At 36.7% G+C, this 22,067-nt stretch overlaps 1 protein-coding gene and 1 long non-coding RNA gene across 3 annotated transcripts in view; one reads left to right on the forward strand and one right to left on the reverse strand.

Annotated features, from left to right (window-relative positions):
- The first annotated feature begins 386 nt into the window (after nt 1–386).
- The window catches only part of LOC147029466 (sterol 26-hydroxylase, mitochondrial-like), a 78,285-nt gene continuing 56,604 nt past the window's right edge, over nt 387–22,067 (forward strand). For both annotated transcript variants that reach the window (XM_085872530.1, XM_085872531.1), the window contains exons 1-2: nt 387–639; nt 3,676–3,866. In XM_085872530.1, the coding sequence (XP_085728656.1) occupies nt 406–639; nt 3,676–3,866 (425 nt within the window). In that variant the 5' untranslated portion in view covers nt 387–405. The remainder of the gene's footprint in view (nt 640–3,675; nt 3,867–22,067) is intronic.
- LOC147029467 (uncharacterized) lies at nt 18,084–19,168 on the reverse strand. The gene is made up of 3 exons (XR_015055917.1): nt 19,015–19,168; nt 18,566–18,623; nt 18,084–18,282 (listed from the first exon to the last, which is right to left on the reverse strand). It is a non-coding gene; the product is annotated as an uncharacterized LOC147029467 (long non-coding RNA).

The following is a 22,067-nucleotide window of genomic DNA, read 5'->3' on the forward strand; positions in this document are numbered from 1 at the left end:
TGACAAAACTATGTGGATGAGTTGCTTCGGTGACAACAACAAGTCAATGTGATTTTAGTTGAGGTCCGAATCCAGATCCGGCCTTTCCGTGGGATAACGTGAACTAATCAGCCTGGTGGAGGTATGCGCTCTACCAAGTGCTGTTCTCGCTTTTGTTTAAACCTTTTCATACCAACTCAAACGTATATGAATTCAGAAAAATCAGAGAATGTGCAATGTGCATACACAGTAGAGGCTATAGCCTTCATCTTTGTTGTAAAATGTAGTTTATGTGGCTTCCCTTTCGGATTTTGCCAACAAATAACTATATTGATTTTGTGATACTCCTCCCACTCCCATGATCCCTCCCTGACTGCTCTTCCCTCCCACTCTTCCTATGCCTGTAGTCCTTTCACTTCGAGAGCTATGGCGCATCTCTGGCTTCGGGCTGCTTCCCGTCTAGCTATTCGGCCGTGCCCTGGAAACGTTTGTGCTTTGAGCTCGGATCCTAGCTCGTTGTCCATGAGAAGGGAGGTGGAACAGCGTCAACACCAATCCCTGGGAGCGCTGAGCTTGGAGGATTTATCCGGGCCGAGCACCTTGCGAGTGATATACTGGATGCTGATCGGAGGTTACCGGAACGCAACTTCCGATCTCCAGGTATTTGGTTTTGGTCCACCTGTACGTTGATGACCACGTGTCTTTCTATTCTCTGTTTGAACCTGTTCGCGGTCTGCTCACTCACCTTTGAGTTGTCTGGCTTGGGTTCGAATTCCGAAACCGCTATATAAACTGTGTCACCCTGGTGTTTCACATGCTGGGCCAGGCATCAAGGTGTTTGTGGTCCCTCATATGGACATTTATAACCCAGAGGACCCGTCTGCTGTCATTGGTTGTTGGTGGATGTTGAAGACCCCACGCCGTTTTTCACGAAGAGTGAGCAAGTTACCACCGGCAGCCTGGTCAAGTCATAAGTTCCCGTCCTGACGACTACTTGGAAGACAATGTCAAACTACATCCATCATTGGTCTTGTCAATTAGAGACTGCTTTGGCAGGACCGACACACTCTCTCCGTAAGGGACCTTTTTTGCTCATAATAACACTTTGGGAGTTTGTCAGGAGTACAGGACATTGATTAGGACGATTGAAAGTTTTCTGAGGTTCGATCTCGTCTTTACATATACAGTATCTGTCAAATCTGCATTGTTTTCAAAAGTTTCTTAAATGCAGAAGTCAAAAGTCAAAACGTGTAGATACGACATAAATGTGCTGTAAAAGTTTAGTTGCATGTCGCGACACAAAAGAAAACACCAGCAAGCCGTCACCTGGACATCCTCCATCACGCGAAATCCCGCAGTTTCAATTTTGAAATTTGGCACAGGTTAAGACATTCTTGAGCTTCTTGCATTTTAGATGTAAAACATATGCAGAAATTAAATAAAGGCACAAACACTGGCATGGCTTTCTCAATTGAAGGAAAATGCCCTTCCTTCCCATCCCCTCCTCTCCTCTCATGTTTAACTCCTTCCAAAGCCACTCTCCCCTCAAGTCCTCATGGATGTCTCCAGTTGGTGTTTAGTATGACCTGTAAGTCTGGCGTTGGCTTTGTAGCTTGGGTGGCTGGCTTGGGATCCTAGGGTGCTGAGTTTGAGTCCCGTCGGACACTGACTTAACACCAGGTGGGGTTGACTCAGCCTGTCATCAGGTCGGTGAAACGAGCAGCAGTGTACTGGTCATGGGGGCACTGCATCAGCGGCATAACCGCGCCCCTAACCAATGATTCAACTATCAGCTGCACACGAGAGTATGTATCATGTGAAATCTTTCCTTGGCAAAGCTGAACTTTTATTAATTAGCAAGGCCTTCATGCATAGCTTAATGGAATTGTGTTCTCTCCTTTGGTCTGGCCCAAAAGCCTTCTCTTCACACTTTGCGCTTATCGATGCTATGGAAACCAAAGCCCTCAAATCATCAGAATCTGAAACCAAGGACCACAAATCATTGGAATCTCTTGCAATGAAGCAGAATCCAGTTTCACTGCTCACTTTCATTCATTTGTTCCTCTTTCCTCTCATCTGTAGAACCAACTTGTTCAGTCTACTCAATCCCATTCTTCCCTCCAGAGCTTCAAGGTGGCTGTCCCCCCTCCCCCATCTATACTCATGCTCTTTTCTAACTTCATTAGCCCTCCCCAAGTCCACCATTCCTTTTTAGGTTCCTGTGTGTTCTTATCTCCCCCTCTCCCTCACCCCTTTTTTGTTTTTCCCCATTTCTGTTTCATCCACAGTTTTCCTACCTCTTCTTGTTGTGTTTGAGCTTGTACCAAGGTTGTTTAGAACCTGAGTCTTCTCCCCCCCCCCCCTCTCTCTCTCTTTGATCTCATTCTTTCATATGCCTGTTATTCCTCTAAGTGTCCCTCTGTTATGCTGCTCAACCTTTTGTTGGTGTGTTTTCCTCCTTTACACAATGTTCTTTCGGTTTATGCCTGGTGTTGGCTTAATGGTTAGGGTGGTGGGCTTGGGATCCTCGGGTCCTGAGTTCAAATCCTGCTCAGCTGTTGAATTAATACAAGGTGGGGTTAACTCGGCCTGTCACCCTACCGAGGTCGGCAAAATGAGTGCCAGCATGCTGGTATCCTGTGTCGGAGTGGTGACCCATCCAGGATTGTGTCAAATAGCCAAGGAGACTGCTCAAGCAGCACCAACGCTCTGCACAGAGTATGGTCCCAATCTGCTCTCCTCCTCCTTTCGGTTCTGTTATGTTCTGCTCCATTCTGTTTTGTAGCTCTTCAATGAGCCTCCACTTTGTAAACGATTAGAGGGTGGTGGGTCATGTATTTCGAGAATTTGTTCCAAAATACATGGGAGCACCATATGTCATTTGTAACATTAATTCAACATCTGAATAAAGAACACTGACAAACTAAATAAACACTTAAAAAACTTAAATAAACACCTTAAAAACTTAAATAAACACTGAAAAAACGAGAAGGTCACTCGGTGGAGTGCATACCTCCGCCACGTAATGCCTGATCCACGAGAACAAATGTGGCCCAATACATTTTTGAGATATCATGCTCTACAGTACTATATCGTTTTGGCCCCATCTCTCAATGATGAAGATTCACCTTAAAAATTAAATAATTATCGTATCCGGATCCAGATTCGGATCTTCACCAAAAATCGAATCAATTCGTCCTTGCGACAAACCCAAGCTGTCCACCAAGTTTCATCCGGATCCATGCACAACCTTTTTGAGATATCCTGCACACAAGCACACAGACAGAAAGGAGTGAAAACATAACCACCTTCACCTCTGGTGGCGGAGGTAATTAAATAAACACTTTAACAAATAAATAAAGGTATAAACTTTGAGAAGTGAAGGAGGGATGATGTTGAGTCATGTGGTCTTCCTTTTGGACCGGACTCCTCTGCTTTCGGTACAATACTGTTAAATTTCGTATTTCAAAGCGGGTTTCATAAAATGTAACGGAGTCCATGAAGCTGGGGACCGGTCTGGTGGCATTCGATGTTGGATGTCAAAGACCCCACAGTGTCACTGAACATATTTTTGGAAATATTAAATAAATAATGGAGACGATGTGAAATGGTATGGAAACAAAGTGAAACTTACCACCATTTCATCCATCATCTTCCCACGCCTCCCAACCTTCTCCTAACCCTTTTGTGTGGCAGGTTAAGCTGAAAGAGATGTACGGACCCCTCTCCAAGTACAAGTTTGGCAAAATGACGGTTGTGAATGTGACTCGAGCAGATTTGATCGAAGAGGTTATCCGGCAGGATGGAATTTATCCACAACGATCCGATATGTCCCACTGGCAAGAGTTTCGTGACATGCGTGGCTACTCCTACGGGCCTCTGACTGCGTAAGTAATTCCCTGCTCCTTGATTTCCATCCCCAATGATGTGCTACAAAGAATCCATTGTTTCTTTCGGCTGAAGTAGTGGGCAATCAATTTGAGTCGATGTTTGGATAGCATGGTACAGTTTTTGGACGGTTAGGTTGCTGGCCAGCACTGAATGCAGTTGATTTTCAAAAAAAATCAGCATCTGTGTACATATTTGAGCAGTGTGTGTGTGTGTGTGTGTGTGTGTGTGTGTGTGTGTGTGTGTGTGTGTGTGTGTGTGTGTGTGTGTGAGAGAGTGTGTGTGCGCGCGCGCGTGCGTGTGCGTGTGCGTGTGTTCTGATTTGCCGGGCACACCTTTTGAGCCACGGGACTCAAACTTGCCATGAAGACTGTTCACTCTCCCACATACCCCTACACCATGTGTGTTTGCTTACAGATACCGGGTACACCTTTTCACCCATGGGGCTCACTCAAACTTGGCATAAAGAGTGTCCACTACCTGAGGAGAGCTCCTGCCCCAACCCCCACCCCATTACCCCCTAACTGTGTGTTTTTCTGATTTATCAGTCACAGCCTTTCACACATGGTGCACAAACTTGGTATCAAGTGTGTCCATTCCTCCAGGATGGTTTTGCACTTTCACCATCCCCCACCCCAACACCCCAAGCCTCCCCCAACCCCACGAATTTCTATGCTCACCCCCAAACTCAGGTTCACCTGGGTGACCAGGTATCTCCCGCACTCCACTTTCTACCCCTACATCCCCTCACCCTCCCCTCACCAACCCTCTCCACACCTCTCCCCCCCCAATCCCACCTACTCTCCCATCTCCCACACACTCAGGTTTCTCTGGGTGTAGAACGGTTTTTCAGCTTGTTTATTATCATTGAAGCGAGAGCATGTGTCCCTTTAAAAAATTGTACTTTTTATCTTTATTTTTTTTTTCTGAATTTAGAAACTACAATACTGTATGACTTATTTTAGGTCTCAATTAATCCCACCTTCTTCTGCGGTCAGTTGAGAGGGAAGTTTTGGTCCGTGTCTTTCATGAGTTGGCTGGCCAGGTCTGGCGTTCAACTGAAGGGGACAGGAATTAGTAATTTATTCACGTTTCTAGTGATAACCCCTCTACCCTTCATGAATGACACCGTGGGGTCTTTACGATCCATCATCGAATGCCACCTGACTGGTCAGGAGCTAATGGACTCCATTCCATTTTATGAAACCAGCATATATTATGGAGATAACAACCGATGACACACACACATTAATGATATAACTCTTGGGGTTAATGCTATAACAAGCATGTGAGGCTACCCAGGAAGCTGTCTGTGTCTTTTCTATCATAATAAGCAGTAGGGTGAATATACTGGTTCTGGCTCACTTTTCCCCATGTAAATGAATGGGGGATTTTCAGCGATTCATATTTTTTTTCCCTAAAAATAAACCCCCTTTTTATCCTAAGGTATATTTATTTGTCTCCCCTTTTAACCTGGGGACACTTTGTTTTCTTCAAATAACCCATGCAATAAGATAAAGATTTGTTAAAGGTGATTCGAAAAAAATATCTGAAACGTCTAAGCCTCGGGACACTCTTTATCAAATAACCGATGCATATTGTTTAGCTCACTCATTGAACCTATAAAGATTTGTTCATTCTCAAATTCCTTCAATAGTTTAATTTTCTTTGCACAATAATCCCCATCTAAAATATTGAAAAACAAAACATTTGAATCTTTATATTTTTTAAGATACCCCTTTTGTGCTATTACGAAATGATAAACTTCTCTTAATGCTCTTGTTTGACCACCTCCTGAGCCACATATCATTTTGAGATTATAGTAAATTGTTTTTTCATTGTTCAATTGATAACCATCAAAGTTTTCAGTCCATTCAAGGATATTCATTTTTTTCTTTACATCCTCTAACTTACCACTTTTAAAATTGATTCGCTTATTTGTTTTATTTACCTTTGTTTTAGTTATTTTTTCAATAAGACTTATTTGATATTTTTCACATTCATTATGTTTTCCATTTATATACCAAGACTGAGATTTTCTCCACTCTTTAGTTTGATTAATACTTGGTTTGACCATTTATATATTGCAAAAAATGCGGCGGTAGCCCTTAAAAAACCCTAACCCATCTTCCCATCGTTAAAACACAATCTATTCTATTCACTCAATCATACAATATCCATATGGAACACAATCTATTCCATTATCTGAAATAAATCTCTTATCATCAAAGGCTCCTAATGCCTTTTTATTTACTTCTTCACTATATATGTTATGATTATAACTTCTTATTGTATTCATTTTCCTATATTCTTCTTTCTTATTCATCAAACAATTATAATAATTTCTAAAAGTTATTGATTTCTTTATTACATATTTCTTTATTCCCTTTAACCTCTTATCAATCTGATCACCATACTTATAAGCATATGCCTTTGCTCTCAATCCAATAAACTCACTCATGACTTTTCCACCCAACTCATCCTTAAACTTACCAATAACCTTTTCATTCTTTTTGGAAAATAACTCACTCTTCTTGCTGAAATTACTTGTATCATATACTCCAATATTTTTCTTCATATCTTTATAAACATCATCAGTTTTTATATCTAGGATAAAACTATCAGTGTCCATATACAACAATGAAACATTTTCACCATACTCTTTCTTTAAGTCATTATACAAATAATCATACATCAATATCTTTGATAAATCAAGAACTGCTGTTCCAATATAAATTGGTTTATCCATTACAATACTTTCCTTTTTCATATGAATTGCAGAAAAGTTCTCTGAAAAAACCTCTTCTCTCTCAAAACTTGGTTTATTTATCAATCTCGAAGCTTCTTTCCAAGATGTTGCGAATCTAATGTTTTGCCTGTTTCTAACATTTTCCATAGTCTTTCCAAATACAGCATTATTCATTAATTTATAAAAGTCCCCTTCAAATTTTACTTTTGTATTTGCTCTCATATCTGTATTGAATTGAATATACTTTTTCACCCAAGGACTTTGTTTAAATTTTAAAACTCTATGAATTTTAGCTACTCTCAATCCTTCTCTCAAAAACTGTTTTAAGCTTCTCTGATGCAAAACATATCCCTCTTTATCATAGAATGTTGTTAATTACTTTTCTGTTGATTTGCCTTTAATATTAAAACTTTTATGATAATCACTGAACCATTCTTTCTTTGGGGTTTCTTTCTCACATGCAAAAGGAAGGTCTTTATGCTTATTATGAAGATCACTCAGGTACCTCAAATCAACTTCAAAATAATAACCTTCTTCTTCGTCATTCAATTCCTCTTGAGAAGAAATAACAATATTCATCAAAGCCTTTTCATAATCCTTTTCTTCCACCCACTCTAATTTACCATAAGGCAGAGATTGAGACATTGCCTATCCATACAAATTATTAGCATCAAAATACATCAAATAATTACTATCTTTTTCACTATCATAATTTGGAAGATATTTATTATTTGCTTTAGCATATCTTTTTGAAGATACTTGTGATATTCCACCTCTCTTGGACTTCTCAATCATCAACAGCATATCAACATCACTGATTAAATCTATATCTTGTTTTGTCATTTTCAACATTGCACTCCAAGCTAAACCAGGAGCTGTGAAATAGTGGGCAGGATCTAATCCATAACAATTTTTATTATGACAGAGTGATCTAAAAGCTTCAAACACATCAGCTAACAATAAAACATCTGTTTTTAGATATAAATCATGATATTCTCCAAGGTTCTTTATCTTAAATATTTTCCATATTTCTTGTGCGTGTTTATATTCCTTATCACTTATCTCTTCTTCATAAAGGTTATTATAGAAACTTTCTTTTGAAGGAAGTTGTGTTTCTTTAAATCTCATAAATGAATCCATATAATCATAAGGATAAATTTCCTTACTTGTAAGAATTTTCTCTTTACTTTGAATTTCATTCCTTGTTTGAATTTCCTCTCTCATGAGAATTCCTTCTTTAATCAGAATTTCATCTTTAATCAGAATTTCCTCTTTAGTTAGAATTTCATTCATTGTTCGAATTTTCTTTATAATTAGAATTTCATCTTCAGTTAGAATTTCTTCATTAATTTCCTCATTAATTCGAATTTCCTCTTTACTTTGAATTCTCTCTTTAATCTGAATTTCCTCTTTAGTGAGAATTTCCTCTTTTGGAAAGAATGAATTAAGATTTGGAAAAGAGTCCGTGGAGCTTAGATTTGATGCGAGGTAGGCTAGTGGTGTTCCCATAAACTTGTAAGAATCTAGAAACCTAATACGAGTTAAAGGTTTTGTGAATATCATTTTTGGAAATGAAATATACTTTTGAGTTGTTTTTGTTATGGCAGAAATATTTCCTGGTGTTTTTGAAAGTTCATTTATAAATAGATGTGTATCATAGTTGGCGCTGTTGTGAAGAAAGACTGGAATAAAAGAAGGTAATTTATAATTAAGATTACAACAGGAATGAGCGGGACCTCTATATTTACCAGTAAGATGACAATGATCCATAACTTTAGACTCCTTAATTTCCCCCTCACAAATATGACAGATATTGTTCTTTCTAAATTCTAATTTTTCTTCTTTGGTTAATTTCATCAGTTCATTTGTTTCTTTCATTAATTTAGTGAGTCTTATACAATCCTTTTCTAATCGTTTTACAAACTCTTGTGAAGCTTTTTTTCCACTATAATGTTCAAGTTTGTTATACTTTTCTCCAACAGATGATTTGATATAATAACAGAAACCACAAGGAATATGTTTTTGATATTTATTTGTATATGATTCTTTTGGATTAGGAGAAGCAGTATTTATCTTTTTAAGGATACATTCAAAATCAGCGTATATCACAAATGGGTGCATGATCGATTTATTATAATCTTCAAAAGAAATCTTTTCACCAGGTTTAGGCATTGTAATTACAGCTGATTTATGATTACTACAATATTTTGAATGTTGTTCTAATCGTTCTTTTGTATGAAATGAATTAAGACATCGCTTACAAGGATATATTTTGTTTGCTGTTCTAAATACCTGAGAAGAGATTAATCTTGATAAATTATTGATGTATGTGTAATGTGAATTATTTCCAACACTAAAATATAAAAGATCAATGTGTGTTTCTTCATTATTATAGTTGTTTGAAATTTTTAATATTTGAACTTTGTTTGTATCCGTTAATCCATATACATTAATAGAAAGATTATTCTTTTTCTCAAATTTAGGAATATCTGTTAGTGGCATTGGGAATTTAAAATCTTTAATGTCCAAGGTATTCTCATATTTCATATATTGTTTTACTCTTTCTGAATTACATTTTGGTGGATGAAAGTGAGCAAGAACAGACCAGAGAAAACATTTATTATCATTGTTCTTAATATTAACAACTGCCTTCTTTAGTTTTATTTCTTTTGGTAATTCAATATAAGAAGAAGCTTTCAGAGGGTTTGATTTTAGAATGTGTATATCTAAAAAGATGATTTTTAAAAATATTGAATCCACTTCCTACCACTGTATTATCAACATCCTCCTCTTGTTTTGATAGTTCTTCATAAACCCCACTATTCAAAAAATCTTGAAATGATGTTATAAAATGAAGATCTGTTCTCATATAAGGAGTTTGTTCTTCATCTTGTCTTTTCATATTCATTTTCACTCCCATATAAAACTTTAAAGTTTTCATTTCTTTTAATGTCTTTTTAATAACTTTTTCAACATCAGGTTTCACTATTTCAATTGATTCAGCTATTGATGATGGACCGGGTTCTCCAAATTGAAAAATCCTTATTTTTATATGCCCTTTAAATGCCCCATCAGTGTTTTCAATATAATAGTCTCCCTTTACTTTAAACTCATTTTTCTTGTGTTTTTGTGATTGAAGATGTCTATTATAACTACTCTTCAAAACATCCTTTGAGCAGATATCACAATGTTTTCTTTCCAACTCAAGAGGAGATATTTTATGAAATAGATTAAATGTGTGTTTGTTGGTTCGGAGGTGTTTTCTATAATGTTTATATTTGTGATTACAAACATCGCAGTATGTTGTATTCACCATATTTATATAATAAATCTTTGCTTAAACTAAAATTTTCTTGATGAAAATTTCGTTTATTTTACAGGTGAATCTGTGCTTAAAACCATTTTATCCTCCAACTTTTTCACTTAATAAATACAATGTTTTAAGACACAAAAGACAAGTTTCAATCAATCTCTTCATTTGTTAAAGATACTGAGAAATATGTCAAGGATGTAAAATTGAACAAAGATAAATATAACAACTATTGGATAAAAACAATTATGGTAAATAATATGAGTTCTTCAATTTCCTTCAGTGGAAGGGCTTTTAGTATACCTGGTAGAACATCAATTAAAGTATCTCTAACAAAAGTTTCTCCTCTCCTTCTGGTAATATATTCAAAACTAGAAAAAGCAATGAAACAAGAAAAAGTATCAAAAACAAAAACCTTATGGATGAAGCTTTAGAAAGAAAAGATAAGACCATCTGTAATATGCAAGGAGAAATTTGTATTTTTTTCAACAACCCTAAAGATGTAAATCCTGATGAAATAAAGGATGTTAATATATCAGGTGAAATGACATTTCGTTCAATAGTAGTTAACGATCATTTTAAAATTACCTTTAATATAAAAAATGTTGTCGTTGAATCTGGTAATGAAAAAAAGTATATTGATATCGATGGTAATATTATTAAATATGAGTCAATATACAACTGAAAGTATAGATGAATTTCAGTTTAAGTAAAGTTTTACTTTATAAATATGCTAGACTTTCCTGATTCTCCATATGACAAATTTGAGAATTGTCCTGCGTGTGAAAGACGGGGATTAAACACAGAGTCAAAAGCCTATAAACAATGTATATTCTGTGATTATCTTCTAATTAATGATAATAAAAAATATAAAAAGGAAAATAATTCTTTTAGATTTACACCAAAAATGAATTACTTTACAAGATTGATTAGAGAAATGAATGTAAAGTATGAGGGTGATAACACACCTTTCCTTACAAGGGAAGAAACTGAACGTATAAGAGAAATGTTCAAAGGATTGTTGTTATATATTATTCATGGATGTAATTTTCAGGGAAATATCAACACAAGATATTGTATAAATAAAATAATGGATTATCTTGAAATTAAACCTGAACTTAGGATAAAATATAGAGTTTCTAAAAAAGCCAATAATAAATTAAATAACCTGTTTTCCAAATATATAAATGAATGATTATTTACCCATTTGGGAAAATAAGATAAAATTTAACAACCATAAAATCTCCCAAATTCATTAAGATGTCTCATAGTTGGTTCAAGTGGATGTGGAAAAACCTGCTGACTTTTAAAGATGCTCCTCACTCCCAACTTTTTAGATTATGATAATTTAATAATTTTCACAAAGTCGAGTTTTCAACCAGAGTATCAACTACTCTCACAAGGTTTTAATGCTGGTCTTCAAAAAGAAGATATAATGGGTTTATTTAAACGTCAAAAAAACCTAAATGAGTATAACATTGAAGATATAATTCAACTATTTTGTGATACACAGAGATGTAAAAAGAAATCAAATCCTATAACTTGTATTCTTAGTGATAATACGGATGATATACCGTCTCCCCAAGATTTGGATAGATCAAAAAAGAACCTCGTTATCTTTGATGATTGTGTTAATGAGAGAAACCAAACGGTAATGGACAGCTACTACACAAGAGGGAGACATTCTTCTTGTAATTGTATTTATCTTAGTCAATCGTACTTTCAACTTCCTCGTCGTTCCATCAGAAACAATGCTAATACTTTTATTTTATTCAAGTTAAATTCAATAGATATCAATAATTTTTGGAGAGATAATTGTTCTACATTATGTAGTAAAAAGAAATTTGAAGATTACATGAAGCACACGACTGAAAAATATAAATATATTGTTGTGAAACAAGATGAGATATTAAGGGATATATTTTTTGTTTATAAACAATTACATATATAAATGACAACTATTATTATAAATCTTGTGGGTAAATCTGCTTCTGGAAAAAACTTTCATAAATCAAGGTTCTTGTGTAGTACAAATGAGAATATTGTAAATTTACTTAAAAAACACCCCGTGATATGCATTGTATCAACAACAACTAGAGCAATAAGACCTGGAGAAGTAAAAGGTGAAGATTATCACTATATTTCAGTGGAGGAACATATGCGATTGAGGAATGAAGGTCAAATATTTGAGGAGGTTTCTCTTGGTACAACAAAATATTCACATTGTAAGAGTGAGTTAAGGAAACTAAAATCTGGTGGTCTTGGGATATTAGAAACTAATCCAGAAGGAACGAGAGAAATTATTAAACATCTGAGCGGAGTGAAGATTTTATCATTCGGTTTTGATGTTGATGAAGAAACTCAACGCAAACGTATGAAAAGCAGAGATGCAAGTATTAGTGAAGAAGAAATTACAACTCGCATTAATGTTAATAAAGAATTTGATGAAATATTTAAAGAAAAGGATTTATTTGAACACATCTACTTGAATGATGAAGAAAAGGAAAATTTCCCTGTTGATCTTTATAATTCATTAAATGATATTTTACAATAAATAAATGGATGCAAAAGAAAGAGCAAGAAGATTTAAGGAACATCAAGAGTTGGTTTCAAAAGTTGTAAAACAGCAGGTAGACATAAAGAAGAAACGCAGACAGAAACTAACGGGCGAAGAAGCATTTGAAAGAAAACAAGAGAAATTTTTTAAACCACTTTTAAAAACTTCCCAAGAAAAAATGAAAGATGTTTCCACAGTTCCCACAGTAGAATATACTCCCAGAAAGCTCCAAATGTTAAAAGATTTCAGTCAAATGATGGAGGAAGAATTAGAGCATATTGGAGAATTAAAGGTATATGATGATGAAGGTTTATTTCAACAACTGGAAGAGATTAATCGACCCCCTGCTTATATTGTGAATGCTCTTCAAAACAATGAATATTCAGCGGATTCAAAAACCAAAGCAGGACTCATTCCAACAGAACAACCAGCAATATTTCATCTTCTTCAAGAAAAGGTATTGATATTTAATGATGAATTAAGGTTCTTGGGTTCTGCTCAACCCCCTGTTAAACTAACTCCGAGATTAATGTTTCTTCTCACAAAAGATGGAAGACAAGGTTCAACTGTGAGGGATGAATCAAAGTATATTGATAAACCATTGGATATGAAAAATAATGATGATAGAGTATATATTGATCTGCTGAACACTCTAAATTATAGGGTTAGTATTTCTAGTAAAAGTAGGAAAAATGAGAAGGAGAAACACATTATTCAGGCTTTAAGTATCCTTGGTTCAGGTATTAGTTTTCTTCCAAATGACCCATCGCAATTAGTTTCAAGCTGTTACACCACTCAGTGTATCATGCCTCAAAAGAAGATGTCAACACGTTAAACTCAACCAAACTACTTACACGTGGAATTTAGGTGTTCTGGAAGGAAAGCCACGATATCTGTGGATCATTTTTAAAAAGCCAGATGGTGATACTGCGACTGATAAGAATAATGCATTGAGTGATAAAGCTAAGGTGAAACAACTTCGCGTTTCTCTAGATGGAACATTTTATCCACGAGATAGATTGGAAATTAATTGGGAAAAAAATGATTTTGCTGAAGCATACAAGTCTTACCAAAAGGTGTGTGAAAGTAATGGAAATAAAGAACCTATTTTGGATATGACAGCATTTAAAAGTTTGTATACAATCTATGCGTTTGACCTGAGCGCTCAAAAGGAAACTATAATGTCTAATCGAGTGGATACTTCCCTATACATTGAAAGAGGAGAGAGTGAAGAAGTTGATACATATTGTTTGCTTTTGGAAGAAACAGAATTGCAGATTAATACAGATAATGGTGTGATGATTAGTCTCACATAATTTTTTGTTAAATAAATGAGTGGCAAAGTACCAACTGGGGTATATGTTAATCAAATCAATCTTCATAAACTATCATCTTGTGTTCAAAATCAAAAGCCTTGTATGATTAACGTTAATACAATTCAGAGAAAAGGAGCAGTAAGAATTGATGTTTTGCTCACAAGAGAACAGGTTAAAATCTTGAATGACACTGGCTCACTTAAAATTAAAATGACAAAACCAATGTTGAAAAAATATTCAATAAGAGAGACGAGTGGAGGATTTCTCCCATTTCTAATTCCTTTATTTGCTGGTTTAAGTGCGGTTGGAGCATTGACGGGTGGTATTTCAACAGCGGTGAAAACTGCCAACGAAAGGAAGGCTCAACTCCAGGCTCAAAAATAATTGGAAAGACATAACAAAGAGTTGGAGAAACAAATTAGTGGAAGTGGTGTAATTGTTGATTTTGCCTAAAAACTTGAAGGTCTGCCTGATAAAGCGAGATTGTTAGTTGGAGATATGCTTTCTTCTATAGCACAAGCAGGTGTAAAATTAACGAAAAGAGGTAATGGATTATATCTTTCTAATAAATAAATGAGCATTGATGAGTGGTTTAAAGAATTTGGAAAGAATACAACATCAAATTTACAACTTGTCAAATATTGTAAGAAATTAAAAATTCATAATGTGGTTATTTGTATGAGAGATGAATTAACAAATGTGCTGAAACATACAAAGAATATTATTATGAACTTAGAAGATAATAATGGGAACGGTTCTCATTGGGTTTGTATTTTTAATAGTCAAGACAAATATTATTTTGATAGTTTTGGTCTTCCTGTTGAAGTCATAAAATTCTTACAGAATGGTGTTTATCAAACATTTCAAGTCCAAGAATTAAATTCCAAGTGTTGTGGTCAATTATGTCTATATGTGTTATTTCAACTCAACAAAAATAAAAAATTTTATGATATTATTTTTAATCTAATATAAATGACTTATGTTGGTAAAGATGGTTCTATCTCTGGTGTATCTCAAGAACTGGATATTGATTTATCAAATTATTACACAAAGGCACAGGCTGAACGACATAAATATAATATAACCAAAAATATTAACATGAAAAATGCTTATAAATTAAAAAATTATCCAAGCCCGACTGACGCAAATGACTTGGTGAGATTAAGCGATTTATCACAATATATATCCTTAAATAAAACGGCCGTGTATTCCAAAGATACAGAAGTGTTGATATTATCTCCAGGTCATACAGAATTCACAGTTCGAATTAAAATAAATTTTTATAAAGAAGGGCGTATCGTTTGTATGAGAATAGAACAATGGGGGTATGATATGAATGATTTAGGGTATAATTGGTCATTTAAAATTAACCTCGAAGACCTGGAACAATTAAATCAGTCTCGTAAGGAAGAATATTATCCACTTGGTATCGAGAATGAGTTTTGTGGGGCCACGATTAGTAAACAACAAATAAAAGAATTTAATAAGGGTAAATATAATAATGGTTTTGCCCTTGTTTATATCATGAAAACAGAAAAGACAGGATTATATATAATAAGTAAGGAAATACAAAATGATTTAACTATGGGAAGATGGGGAGGTGTTTCGTGCCATAATATTATTCTAACATATATTTCTAATGCATAAATGACAGCAAGAAGGCTTCAAGAAAATTATCATTTCTGTGTCCAAGCATACCTTCCAGAAAAGGGTATTCGGTATTTTAATAAATATGTTCTACAAAATAAGAATGAGGTATTTTCAATAAAATATTGGCATTATGCTGATGTTGATAAACCGACAACTTTAGATTTAATTAGAATGTTAAATAATGAAAAAATTATGAAGTTAAGAAAAGGTAAGGCTCTTTTAGAAATTCAAAATAAATTTTATTGGTTTCCTGTTGTAAAAAAAATTATTTTGGATACAGGAATAACAAGAAATCCTGATGAATATATGTATGATATTCTATGGGGAGTAAGCGATTCAAGGATAATAAGGGATGAGGAAGGAGTTGAAGAAGAGAGGGAAGAGGAGGAAAAGGAGAAGAGAGAGGAGGAGAGGGAGAAGAAAGAGAAGGAGGAAAAGGAGAAGAGAGAGAAGGAGGAGAGGGAGAAGAGAGAGAAGAGAGAGAGGGACGAAAGAGAGAAGAGAGAGAAGGAGAGGGAGGAAAGAGCGAGACAAAATAAATATCAAAATATGGAAACCAGTGAGATTAAAAAAAGATTGGTGGTATTACAGAAAATAACTCAACCCACCGAGGAGGAAAATAAAGAATTGACAAGTCTATTTGCAATACTTTCGACAAGACTATTGACATCGACAAGCTATTCATTTTAATTCAAGTTTTTCATTTTTATTTTTTTTCTTAAATAAATGGAGGAGAGAGTGAAGGCATTTCTAAGGATTCTTTATGTTTTAAAAATTAAGATTCAAATGTGCATGTTGGAAACTAAAAAGGTTTTTGCACTCTGCAGGAATTTTTCACATAAATAAATGAGTTATTGTCTCAAATGTAAAAAGAAAACTAATACTAAAAATATTTCATATATTAAAAGTAAAAATAACAGGGTTATACAAAAAGGTATATGTTCGGTGTGTGGTTCAAAAAAAGAATCAATTTATCTCAAAACACAAACGAGGAGGAGATATACAAAAGTTTTTATCAGGAAGTAAATTTACAACTACTGGAATACCAGGGGAATTACATCTTCCAGGGTATTCTTTCTGTGGTCCAGGCACAAACTTGGATAAAAGATTAGATGAGGCAGACAATCCTAAATCCTGGAGTAAACCCATCAATAGAGTTGATGAAGTGTGCATGAGACACGATATTGATTATGGGAATACCACAACGTTGGAAGAAAAGCATGAAGCCGATAGAGAAATGTTGTATAATTTGTCTCTGATACAAAATCCAACCTTGAGAGAAAAAGTTGATCGGTTCATTGTGAAGAAGATGATCAGTGCTAAATTGAAACTTGGACTTGGAAATTCAAAAAACTTATAGGCTCTAATGATGTCATTAAGATTGAAGAGCAATTAGCTGATGAATTACATAAACCAATATTCACAAAGTTTCAGAGAAGGAAAGTTTATTCCAAGGAAGTAGATTATATCTGGTCTGCTGATTTGATTGAACTCAATAATGATAAGGGGTACAAGTATGCTTTAACCGTTATTGATTTGAGGAGTAGATACGCATGGGTTGTACCATTAAAAAACAAAACAGGTAATACTGTTATGTTAGCCTTTCAACAGATATTTAATAAAAGTAAGAGAAAACCTAAAACATTGTGGACTGATGAGGGTAGAGAGTTTTATAACAAGACATTTATGAATCTTCTAAAAAATAACAGTATTACATTATACAGTACCTTTAATGAAGGGAAGGCAGTTGTTGCTGAACGTTTTAATCGTACCTTAAAAGAGATACTATATAAAAAATTCACACAACTCGGTTGACAACAATGGTCATCTTTTATTCAGGATTTTGTGGATAAGTATAATGACACGATTCACACGTCAACAAATATGAAACCATCAGAAACATTTACAAAATTAAAATATGAAAAAGAGATTAATGTCAGAAAACCTAAGTTCAAAGTTGGTGATATCGTAAGAATATATAGGTGGAAATCTCATTTTGAAAAGGGTTTTACTAAACGATGGATGAAAGAACTTTTTAAAATTGTTGATGTAATAGATACGGTTCCTTGGACTTATAAGATATATGATTTGGAAGGGGAAGAGATTTTAGGTTCATTTTGTTCACAGGAATTACAAAAGACAAAGATATATTGAAATTTTTTGACTCCGCCCCTTTTTTGACTCCGCCCACACAAGCTCCACCCACATAAACCTTGCCCACACAAACCCCACCGAAGCCCACCCACATAAACCCCACCGAAGCCCTGCCCACATAAACCCCTCCCACACAAGCTCTACCCACATAAACCGCACCCACACAAGCCCCACCCACATAAACGCCCTCCCACAAGCCCCGCCCACACACGCCCCGCCCACACAAGCCCCGCCCACACACGCCCCGCCCACACCGAAGCCCCGCTCACATAAACCCCACCCACACAAGCCCCGACCACATAAACGCCCTCCCACAAGCCCCGCCCACACACACCCCGCCCACACAAGCCCCACCCCCTCATCCCCCTGTGTGCCCCCACCTTTGACCCACCACCTCCCTCATCCCACCCCCACCCTTCCCCACACACACACATGGGGAGGGGAGGGGTGGGATGAGGGGTGATGGGTCGTTGGGGGAGCGCACCTACCCCCCCACCCCCTCCCTCCCTTTCCTTCATGTCTTAATCCTTTTTTTGAAATTCAAAATCAAGTAATTGTAAACAAAACAAATATAATTAATCAAAATTGCAAATATTAAATATTCATTTGCGAGAATGTATAATCTTTCCCAGCAATCTTCTTCAGATGTCTTGTGATTTCGAAACTCAGACACCATATTCTGTTTTGAAACAAAAAGTGGATAATAATTAGGTTTTATAAAGATAATTACATGGTAATATGAGTAAGCCTGTTGTTGGTTCTAAGTTCAAGCCTCGTTGACCACTGAATTAACACACCAGGAGGCCGACTCAGCCTGTCATCCTTCCAAGGCCAATAAAATGAATTCCAGTGTACTGGTAAAACCGCGTCCAAACTAATGATGCAACCAACATAAGACGACATTCCAAAGAGAGAGTGATATTAATAAAAGAATAACTAAATAATAATTCAGAAACATTTACCTCCAGAAAATCATGTGTTGTACCAGATTGCTTCAACAGCTGATGTTGTGTGATCGAGCTGAAAAAAAAAAAAATAAGTCAAGGGTATAGATGGAGAGACAGACAGAGAGAGGTAGGTAGAAAGACAGACAGAGAGATACAAAGAGACGGACAGGGAGAGATAGAGAGAGACAAACAGACAGGGAAAGAGACACACACACACACACACACACACGCACACGCACACGCACACGCACACGCACACGCACACGCACACGCACACGCACACGCACACGCACACGCACACACACACACACACACACACACATAAATATATATATATATATATATATATATATATATATATATATATATTCACACACACACATATACACACACACACATACACACACACACACACACACACACACACACACACACACACACACACACACACACACGTGTCTCACCATTGGTTTAATTTATTCGAGATCAGAGGCCGTGATAAGACTTCGTACCAGTCATTATAAATGTTTTTCAATTCTCTTCTAAAATCATTGACCTCTTCAATAAGAGCATTCATTTGATGCACCTCATTGTGATATGTAAACTCCACTTCTTCCAAGGACCTGCCAGGAAAAAATATATATTTTCGCATTATCACGATTTAATTTATAATCAATTGCTTCATCATTCAAAGAGGAAACCATACACAAACTTACCAACTTTGTGTTGAGCTGTTATCTTCATCGGAAGAGAGTGAGTCCATGTCTCAGTTTTTTTTTTTTTACCATTGGTACAAGATGGCAAAAAGATCAGAGGCCGTGATAAGACGTCGTGTCAGTCTTTAAAAATGTTTTTCAATTCTCTTCTAAGATGATTGACCTCTTCAATAAGAGCATGAATTTCATGCACCTCGTCGTGATATGTAAACTGCTCTTCTTCCAAGGACCTGCCAAGAAAAAAAAATATATATCAGAATTATCACGATTTAATTTATAATCAATTGCTTCATCGTTCAAAGAGGAACCTATACACAGGCTTACCAACTTTGTGTTGAGCTGTTTTGTTCGCGGAAGAAAGATCGCTCATGTCTCAGTTGTAAAAATGAAAATCCCGTCTGGCAGAAACTTTGTCTGGCGAATCACTTATAAAGCAACGATGAGGAGATTGCTTAATCATTGGGTGTGGCCACAGGAAATGACGCTTCGGGAGAGACAGCTTGGAAAATAACTGGGAGATATATTCTCAAATTGTATGAATCATTTTTAAAACATACTTAAAATACTCTAAAATGGTTTTGATTCAAATGTTTTCAGTTCGTGTTCTGAGATAAAATATAAACACGAGACCTTGTCTCACAGAATAGTTCCTATTTTTTCACAGCATGACTGTCCAAAAACACTTCCTCATTCACACAGCACGACCGTGTCAAAAAAAAACACTTCCTCATTTTCATGACACGAACTGAAAACATTTGAAACAAAACTTTTTTTATGGCGTGGTTTATGTACAAAAATGATTTGCAACTCGGGCGGTGGCCAGATGAGATCATTAAGAGAAGTTTATCATTTCGTAATGGCACAAAAGGGGTATCTTAAAAAATATAAAGATTCAAATGTTTTGTTTTTCAATATTTTAGATGGGGATTATTGTGCAAAGAAAATTAAACTATTGAAGGAATTTGAGAATGAACAAATCTTTATAGGTTCAATGAGTGAGCTAAACAATATGCATCGGTTATTTGATAAAGAGTGTCCCGAGGCTTAGACGTTTTAGATATTTTTTCGAATCACCTTTAACAAATCTTTATCTTATTGCATGGGTTATTTGAAAAAAAGTGTCCCCAGGTTAAAAAGGGAGACAAATAAATATACCTTGGGATAAAAAGGGGGTTTATTTTTAGGGAAAAAAAATATGAATCGCTGAAAATCCCCCATTCATTTACATGGGGAAAAGTGAGCCAGAACCAGTATATTCACCCTACTATAAGCATTATAATGAGCATGGGACACTAGCCAGGAAAACTGTCTTTCCCTTTGAGTCAGCCCTATACTTGGCACAAGAGGTTGCATTCTTTCTTTTCTTTCGTTTTAATATAACGAGAATGTAAGACCCATCTCTTCCAGAGAAAATAAATAAAAAGCAGTGCTACATTCAAAGTACACTAAATAAATAAATATACTTATTCAGGTATGGGAGCATGTGCCAGAACAGCGCGTCGCTGCGTCCACTTTCCGCCGGTACTCCAGGGGCCTCCGTCTGGCCATCCCCCAGGCAGATGCCAGGCCCATCCCCATCTCCTTGAGATGATGGTCAACCTGCTGCAACCATGAGGCACGTGGTCGGCCCACTGGCCTCCTCCACTCATGAGACTCCCTCGCTGAGAGAATCTGGTGAGCAGGATCAGCGTCAGGAAAACGAGCCACATGTCCATACAGCCGCAGCTGACGCTCACGGACTATGCAGGTAACAAATCTCATCCGAGTCTCTCTCAGCAACCGCTCGTTGGACACAAAATCCGACCAGCGATAGCCAAGGATTCTCCGAAGAGACCTGGTACCAAAGGAATTAAGTCTCCGTCTCAGATCCTTGGTCAAAGTCCAAGTCTCGCACCCATAGAGCAAGACTGGAAGTACCAAGGACCTGAAGACTCGGACTTTCGTCCTCCCGCACAGGTACCGGCAGCGCCACACCCCATGATCCAGTGAATCCATGACTCCCCAGGCCCGACCCAGACGTCTATTGACCTCCGGCTCACAACCTGCGGAGACATGAATATCACTGCCAAGGTAAGTGAATCTATCCACGACCTCAACATCCTCACCACAAACAGACACAGACAGGACAGCAGCATCCAAGATGTCACCGAAAGCCTGGATCTTTGTTTTGACCCAAGAAATCCGTAATCCCAACGGCTCCGACTCCTCATTCAGCACCTCGAGGGCCCCCAAGAGGATGTCTAAAGTCTCCGCAAAGATGACTGCATCATCTGCAAAATCAAGGTCCGAGATCTTGACATTGCCAAACGATGCACCGCAACTTGATCTCTCCGACATCCTCCCAAAAATCCAGTCCATACAAGTGCTGAAAAGTGTGGGGGCAAGTACACATCCCTGACGAACTCCAGTAACAACTGGAAATAAGTCAGAGGCGGTACCACCACACTTCACAGCACTCTCAGTACCAGAGTAGAGTTCAGACATCAGATCGATCAGTTTCGGTGGCACCCCACGAAGACCAAGAATCCTCCAGAGGACATCCCGATTCACTGAATCGAACGCTTTACAGAGATCAACATAGGCTGCAAGCAGCCCCTGCCGAAACTCTCGTCTGCGTTCAGTGAGGACACGAAGAGCAAGGATACGGTCAATCGTTGACCTCTTTGGTGTAAAGCCTGACTGCTCTGGACGCTGGTGCTCAAGCAGATGGTGGCGAACCCTATCAAGAATTATCCGAGCAAAGACCTTGCCCGGCACTGAGAGCAGCGTCACCCCTCGGTAGTTGTTGCAGTCTTGGCGAT

Source organism: Eptatretus burgeri, chromosome 3 (genome assembly GCF_056783735.1).
Source record: "Eptatretus burgeri isolate ZD-2024b chromosome 3, Ebu_testis_v1, whole genome shotgun sequence".
Classification (NCBI taxonomy): Eukaryota; Metazoa; Chordata; class Myxini; order Myxiniformes; family Myxinidae; genus Eptatretus; species Eptatretus burgeri.